This window comes from Argopecten irradians, chromosome 2, assembly GCF_041381155.1.
Source record: "Argopecten irradians isolate NY chromosome 2, Ai_NY, whole genome shotgun sequence".
Lineage (NCBI taxonomy): Eukaryota > Metazoa > Mollusca > Bivalvia > Pectinida > Pectinidae > Argopecten > Argopecten irradians.
This window is the reverse complement of record NC_091135.1, coordinates 15806199-15814950: the sequence shown is the minus strand read 5'-3', so window position 1 is coordinate 15814950 and position 8752 is coordinate 15806199. Positions and strand designations below refer to the sequence as shown.

Genomic DNA, 8752 nt, shown 5'->3' with positions numbered 1-8752 from the left:
AATATATTTGTATATGGTCACATTGACAAAGATGTCTTGTTAGCTTAATTCGTAATTTCTAGAATCAATATTATTTGTTATTGATTGACATCAAATATATCAAGGTAATATTAAGAATATTTACTAAAAATGTTGACATAATTAGCCACAGATATGTTTGGTTCAGAAGGAGAACCTAAGACAAAATACAGAGCACTAGTTCGTTTCGGCTTAACTGCGGGATAGATGCTGGCGCATGCGTACAAGCGGCTTGGGGGGACAAACCGTCATTGTTTGTTTACATTCGCTACGAGATCGAGATGGTGAAGGGTTGCAGTGTTTGGAGCTGTACTAATCGTTCAAATGGACAGGCGAAGGAACGCGGAGTGAAATTTTTTAGATTTCCCGTGGACAAACATAAGAGAAGATCTTGGATCAAAGCTATCAATCGAAGGGACTGGCAGCCTACGTCAAATTCGTTTGTGTGCTCTGACCATTTTGTCAGCGGCTGGCACGCTTACGATAGATCCGAGGTGGACTACACGCCGACAGTCTTCCATTATAAGAAGAAACCAGTCAGCCCAGGTAGATCAAATCGGGCATTCCGACGAAATTTAAGTAAAGTAGGTAACTGTAGGTATATGGCTTTTAAAATTAAGACCGAATTAGATGAAAGTCAAGTACATTCAAAATGGCATTGTACAAAAAATGTACCTACAATGTACGTTTCCTTTTAGGCCTAATTAAGTGTAAACAAATACACACGGTTTTCTAAAAATTAATCGTATTGTTAAATGCTATGATTATTTTGTAGAGCTAGCTTATTTATCTATTTTGTTTCCCAATTACAACAAATATTGTAAGATATTCTATGATAGTGTTTTTTTGTTGTTTTTTTTTTTCAATTATTTGAATTCAAAGCTTCCAGTACCCAATATTATACTGTAAATGTACTAGCTGTTCATACAGTTAATGTACTTCAAATGAATAAATTCATGGACATTTAATAGAGAGTTTCTGGCACCTGACTAAAGTCTCTAAAATGGATGTGCATATGATTTTTACAACATCATTTCAGATATTCAAATTTGAATTATACAGATCTCTATTTAAAATACAAATATCTTGTACAAATACAAATATCATGTATCTTAAGATACATGTATATTATTTCAAATTTAAGGATTCATCAGGATCCCAAAATTACCTACCAGGGTCTGTGCCAGACCACTATAACAGATTGCCCTAAACTTGTGCAATAAAAACGCATGAAAATAAACATAATTAAAATACATATATAATTGGTTAAAACTCAAACGTCTTGCCATATGTGTATTCTATTGTAAGGTTTTTGTTACTCTCAACTTTGTAAGATAAACTTATCCTGTCGTCAGGTATTCCGTTGTCAGGCGGCTAATTCTTAACAAAACAACATACACAGAAATAAAATTTCCGTGGTTTGAGCGGAGCGAATTAGACGGAAATTATTTTCCCTTATGTTGCGAGTTTTCTCATAGGTGGCGCAAGGGTGTTTGCACGTGCAGTTCACGGTGTTAAGTACAACGTGTGTCATTCAGCGAGGGTAGACCAGAGGCGACACACGTGTTATTGAGAATTAACAATTGTATATTTTATATATATATCTATATATATATATATATATATATTTTTTAGAAGATATACATTTAAGCAAGTTGTATCGGTTTGTATTTCATAAGGGTTATGATTTGCACAGTGGGGATTAATGTAGGTTTATAGTACGATGTGGATGAGAGATTGAGTTTGAGTATTTGTAAATTGTGTCGGCATATACCTATCGCTAGTTATCAATAAATACAAGTAAATTCATTGATACAAGAGTTAGAGTTTTTCCTATGAGAAGTGATGCAGTGGCCAAGGGAAATATAAAATTCAATTAAGTTTTATTAAGTGTAATCAAAGATTTATTTCCCCATACTTGCCACAAATAATTTATTCCAATCGAAATCGGAAATGCCAGGAAGTAATCCAGGAGTTTGAATTCAACTAATATTTCCAATATATTCCGAATAATAACTATATTTAGTAAATTTCCTCAAAGTAAATCCCGGAAAGCTGAAGTTAAGTAAAATCAAAGTATGGGGTTATATCCAGTAATCATAAAATGTCATACAAAATCAGTAACTAAACTATAACTATACACAAAACTATACACAACACAGTTTCGAATAATATCCAAAATCCAAGAACTACACAAAACTTTTAATCTCCCTAACAACAACTTTAAGTCTCCCGATTCACAACTCCCGACACAACTTCTACAGCACTAACAAGAGAAAAGCCTCAAATAAGGCCCAACAGCCCTTTTTATACTGACTATTTTAGACTAATGACATCACTTACTACTTTTAGCTACAACATAGATATACATAGGTACCACAGAATTCTAAGTTTAGAATGACATCATATGCTTAATATAGAACCTTTCCTGGAAGTGACCAACACAACAAACTACCCCCCCTCCCCAAATGACCTCATACCTATTTTTAACCCAAAAGTTGAGACCGTGGGAACTTGACCAACTAAGCCCAGATCAGAACCCGACACCCTGGGAACTGGACACTCTAACTCACAATGATCTCATTTATATTTATACACTACAGTCCCTCAGACTCTGTATCATGTACTAATACACTAAGGACAATTATATATTTACTTCTTATACACACATTAATCAACAAACTCTAAGATCACTTATAACAGTCAGACTTACTGATAACGCTAACAATGTCAACTAATTAATACTGAGAACACTACATGAACTCTTATCTCTCCTATTGTTAATTAGCGACTACTTCATATAATTATCACTGACCATAGACTGACCCCCACAACACAATCTCATATAGACTCACCTTACCAGTACATACACAAACCAAAGGGGTATAATCCAAGGAAAATAATCCAAACTAAAACTTCACACTATTTTCAACATGCATGCAGTACATGTACAGTTTATGTAATTATTATTCATATTCTTAAAATGTATGTTTAATATGCTGTATATCTTGTTGAACATTTTAGACATTTGAGGAAGCAGCTCGGAGGCAAAAGGAAAGAGAAGACGGAATGCTCAGACTGTCCATGGCCCATCATGACTATGCCATTGTCACTGATAAGACAGAAGACGTGAAAAATTATGTAAATACAGGTATTCAATCCGAGTGTTATCCTATCTTGGAGGAGAACATCAGTTTGAGGGAGGAGAACATCATTCTCAGAGAGAAAGAAAGAAAACTGACTTTTTCTGTGGAAAAAATCAAAGAGAATGATAAGGCAACTCGTTTTTATACTGGTTTACCCACTTTTGGAGTTTTTTTATGGTTATTCAACTTCCTCAAAATTAAAGCACAGGATATGACTTTCTGGGATGGACAGAACACTCCAGGAGACAGGAAAAGACCTATGAAACTTTCCATTTCATTGCCTAATCAACTGCTGGCAGTATTGATGAGACTGAAGTTGGGTCTGTTTGTGCAGGACATTGCTGATCGCTTTGATATTTCTTGTAGTACTTTTTCAAATTTATTTGTGTCATGGATCTGTCTTTTATATGAAGAGTTGAAATTAATTAATGTGTATCCTTCCCGAGAGTTAGTAAACCAGAACATGCCTGAAGCGTTCAAATCCTTCCCAAATTTAAGAATTATAGTAGACTGTACAGAAATTTTTGTACAGAGGTCATCAAGTCTTGTGAACCAGAATTTGTTGTATTCAAATTACAAACATCATGCGACTTTGAAATTTTTAATTGGTATTACACCTTCAGGTGTTATTTCATATGTATCAGATGCTTGGGGTGGAAAAGTATCTGACCGCCGTATTGTTATGGAGAGTGGTTTTTTGGATTTATTAGAGCCAGGAGATAATGTTATGGCTGATAAAGGTTTTACTATTTCAGATTTACTCAGAGAGAGAAAGTGTTCATTAAATATAATATACCACCCTTTAAACGAGGTAATTCACAGTTCACTGTTGAAGAGGTTTTTGCGACACAATCAATTGCAAAAGTGAGAATTCATGTTGAAAGAAGCATTGGTCGAGTGAAAAAGTTTCATTTATTTGATGGTGTGTTGCCCTTAACTTTGGCACCTATTGCTTCAAAATGTTTTAAGGTTGCTTGCTGGTTGACCAACCTCGATGTGCCTATTGTATAAGCAATTACCCATTTTTCCTAGAGTGAAATAACAATAGTATCAATTCAACTTGTACCTGATGTTGAATATGTGATTTTTTAAAATTTAATCTAAGTACTACTCATGCACAGTATATATATATATACTTAACTTGTAAATATATGAATTTACAAGGTATATATATAATGTAATGACGACAAGAAGACATGAATATAGAATACCCCTTGTCTGTGTACAAGGTTAATGTTTAATGGATCACAAACTGTTTCTTTTGTGTAAAACAATAATTGATAATTGGATATTGTATGAAAAAGAACCAAAAACAAATATGAAAGATTTAGACAGTCAAGATATTAAATTGTTGTTGCTTAAAAATATTGAAAGATATATTGCTCAGAAAACATTTTCAAAGTTGAAACTTAAAAAATTTAAATCAATTTTATTCCCAATAAACTTGCTTGAACCTTTTTACTGTATCACACATAGTTAGGCAGAGAATACCAATGTCCGGATAATTACTTTTTTTTTTTTTTTGTAAACATATCTTATGAGAACAGGTATAAACAAAGCAGACTGCCTATATATATGGCATTTGCAACATCTGGAGCTAGTAAAGGGAAGTAACTCCATGGAGAATGAAATCTTCCATTAGAAATGGTATGTTTTTGTCAACACAATGAGGGTTCAATGATGGCAAATAAAAATAATGTATACATGTACATGTACTTAATTAATACCAGTTAATCAGATGAACTATTGCAATGTACATATTTTTTTTAACAAACATAGATACACTTGCTGATACATGTACTTAATTCATACATACTGATGAAGCTAAGATCTCAGCAAATAAGATAGAACCTTTTAATTTTATAATTATTTCTCCTACAACAGCAATCCAACACAATGACATATTGGTATATCTGATATAAAGTCATATGAATTAAAGTTTGTTGGAAATAGGAATTCAATCGTGTAAAATATGTTTCACATAGAATTCCACTAAACGAGGCATCATGTTTGAGACAAAGTCACGATCAAAATACACTCTTTCTATAAAACAGTTTCCGTGTACTGCACTGGTCCAAACCACAAAATCACACCATGTGATACCCATAACCGCCATTTCGCCTTGCACTTGTGCGTAGTAACAGTGACTCCTTCTCAGTCTGGTTCCCTCTTCTGTCTTTTGTAAACAAAAGTCGTTTGATCCCATTTCTACTATTTCATGCACTTGCATTTCATTTACAAGCTGGCCGTTTACAGAATATGGACACTTTATCTCTAAAACTCCAATATTGTTTTCTTGGGGCATGGAGGTATCAATAATCTTACCATCCCCAGACGCGCCAATAAAGGGATGAGAAGGGAGAAGAGTAAGACCTGTCTCACTAACACTCAGAGATGTAACCCGGTTCTGGAGCTTTATATAGTCACCCACAGCTTCCCTTTCATGGTCGATTCCCCACTGAATCGGTTTGGGTAAAGTGCTGTACCTAAAATTGAGAAAACACCTGTTTCAGTTTAAAATTAGTAATTGGCTACAATGTATACTAGTATAGATGCATATACTTTTTATATACATGTACAGAACATAAATTTTACCACAAGCCCTCGACCTCAGGGTTGCGAGTTGGAATCCAATGTGTGACCACTGATCGATGGTTTTTCTCCGTGTATTTGTATACTCTGATTTTCCTCCACCAACAAACCTAACACATCCTTAAATGACCCCAGCTGTTAGTAGGACATTAAACAAACAAAATCAAATGGTACAATCTGTATATATATGTACATGTAAATATTTTGGTAGGTGTACATGTGTATTACATGCATACAGATCAAGTAAAGCTGATGAGAACTGAAGTGTTGTCCAAAAGGAATATCTTGTATGTACATTATATGAATTTTTAATTTGTCATCTATAATTTTAATTCAGATCAAATACTTACCTTTCTAAACCAGATCCATGCATAATTCGATCTATCAGGGATAAAGGTTTACCACCTGCCCGAAGTATGTCCCCAAACACGGAGCTGGTAATTCTACCTTTATGCAAATCTTGCCACAATACATTTTCCCGTTGACCTCTTGTTTTTTCTTCAATATATTGGGTTAAAGAGGGATCGATTGGTGCTAGGAGATGAACTGAAATATATGACAAAACATTTATAATGTTACTGCAGCTGTAAAAATAAATTCCATTTGTGTTGATTAAATGCAAACAGTAATTGTAATAAATTAAATGTAAATTTGTCTGTATTGAATATAAAGTGTGAATATTTCCATTATGCATGTTATTTTATGGATGAATCGTTAATGTGATTACATGTACTGTATTCGACCCAATAAGCGCCCATGTCCCTATAAGCGCCCCTCTCCCTTTTTGAGGCCTCAATTTCAATTGCCCATGCATAAATAAGGACCAAAATTACATAAAACGGTATAGATTTGCGACTTATTAGCACCTTTTTATTTTTATCAATTTTTTAAGCGCCCTGGGTGCTTATTGGGTCAAATACGGTAGTTGTTTTGTGTAATAAATAATACATGTACAGATTTTGTAAAATCAATGTTGTGTCATTACTATCATCTAAATTCAGAACATTGTAATAAATCACATTTATCTGAAAGAAATGCTGTTTTTTGTGTGTGTGTGTGTTTTTTTTTGTTTTTTTTTTTTAATTACAATTTATGTACCAGTGCTGCTATTTGGCTTGTACACCAGTTCATGTGCCCTTTTTCCCATTGGATTAGATTCTATGGCTGTCAATACAACTTCTTCTCTCTGGACAGGTGGTGTGACATCAGGAATGATGGCTAAGTGTGACATACCTGCCAATATAAAAACATTGCTGGTAAAATAGTATGAAATGTTCAAGATGGATTTCACCTAGCTTTTGTTGTGTTTCTATGTACCTGAAGATGGCCAAGAGGCCGAAAATTTGTGGAAGGGATATTTATACTATTGAATGTTTATATATATTCTCCCTCTGGAGAACTAGTATTTGAAGGTAAAATAGTGATTGTGGTTTTGAAAGAAATTTTAACAATCACTGGGTTATAAAAAAATCATTTATAAAATCCCAAGATTTTTGCATTTTTTTTTTAAATTTATGATGGTAATACATGTCTGAAAGTTTAGATATCATAGTATTTTATCTTTTTGATTCATTGATGGTAATACATGTATATATCAGAAAACTGAAATATCTGAAGGTAATTTACAAACCTGATTTTGGAAAAACTGCCTTTAATTCCATCATCATATTGGTGTAGTGGTCTTGATCATAAATTCTGTCGGAGGAGTGTCGTGGATCAAAATTCAAGACACTTTGCTTGTCACATTCAGATCTCTTTCCAAAATGCATATTGTTTAGAGGTTGCGGATCCATATGGAGTTTTCTTGGTACATTCCATTCACATTTTCTTGATGTACATGGGATTTGAGAATTTTCTTTATCTTTTTCTAAATGGTACCCATTGATGGCGAATAATAATGCCCCAACATGGCTGCAGCATTGGGCCAAACTGTAAAATTAATAAAAAACAAATGGATACATAAATATATTGATTAATCTAAATTAATAATAAACTAATTAATCTAAATAAATAAACAGACTTGAGGACAGAATTTTATGAATTAATTAATTGAAAAATAGATAAATAATAAATGATTTTATGGACAGACTGAATGCATCTATGCGGTATTTATAATTTAAAAAAAAATAAAAAAGGATACTTTTCAACCTAAAATTTGTTTTCATTTGTCTGCTTTACAAAATGTATAATGACTGTGGTCTTACCCGATAGGACACTGGCAAAAAGCATGAATGGGTATTTCATTCTTGAAGGCGATGTTGACAGAATATTTCGTTTTTTTCATTGACGCAAGTACCATTGCTGTCCCATAAATTAGATCAGTATCAACCTATAAAAAAAAAACAATAGATGAAAAAACACTATTATTTATTTCATAGATGCAACTTTTCCCCAATCCTGTCAGTGCAAATCATGAAGAAAGAAAGATAACTCTTGGTTAATTACTTGACTAGTCTACTTCACTGTCTGTGGCGCCTTTTCATAGTATTTTTTTTTTCTTTTGACATGCTTTTTAAAGACATTTGAAGCAGTTTGTGTTTATAATTTTTTATACATATTCTTTGTTACCAATGATGGGGTTTGAAATTTTGCTTTTGAATTAGATTGACATCATTGACAAATGCAATAACATCGCCGAAAATTAGGTCACCGTGTAGGCCTACTGTAGCCTTGGCCACCGTACGACTGAATCTAGGCCCGCTTGAATTTTAATTATCGAATATATCTAACGATTAAATATAAATTACATAAGTTTCTATTAAAAACATCCATACCTCCACAAATTTAATCTGCTGGACATCCCCTGCCTGGTAATGTGCGACAGCTCTATCCATCGATCGGTACGATTTGACAGAAGTCAGCTGATGACATCCGTCGCCTGACTCCCCAACTGGCCGCTTTCTATTGACCATGAAGTCATAAATGACTTGAAAATTTATGTTTGGAACCTTACTTTGAAAAAATCGAAGCATATGCTACCGAGTATATAAGGTGGA

General features: G+C 33.6%; 1 protein-coding gene and 1 pseudogene across 2 annotated transcripts; one reads left to right on the top strand and one right to left on the bottom strand.

The window, feature by feature from the left end:
• Positions 1–191: 191 nt before the first annotated feature.
• On the top strand, positions 192–4621 carry LOC138314595 (uncharacterized; annotated as a pseudogene).
• Positions 4622–6276: 1655 nt separating this feature from the next.
• Positions 6277–8725, bottom strand: LOC138314594 (uncharacterized). 2 transcript variants are annotated; one of them, XM_069255006.1, is made up of 5 exons: positions 8531–8725; positions 7961–8085; positions 7387–7685; positions 6844–6989; positions 6277–6302 (listed from the first exon to the last, which is right to left on the bottom strand). In XM_069255006.1, exons 1-4 carry the CDS (start codon positions 8666–8668, stop codon positions 6847–6849), a joined length of 705 nt encoding a protein of 234 aa, XP_069111107.1. In that variant the 5' UTR covers positions 8669–8725; the 3' UTR covers positions 6277–6302; positions 6844–6846. The 2 variants fall into 2 exon arrangements, with proteins under 2 accessions (XP_069111107.1, XP_069111106.1); XM_069255005.1 differs by lacking the exon at positions 6277–6302 and having other exon boundaries at positions 6816–6989.
• Between the last annotated feature and the right edge of the window lie 27 nt (positions 8726–8752).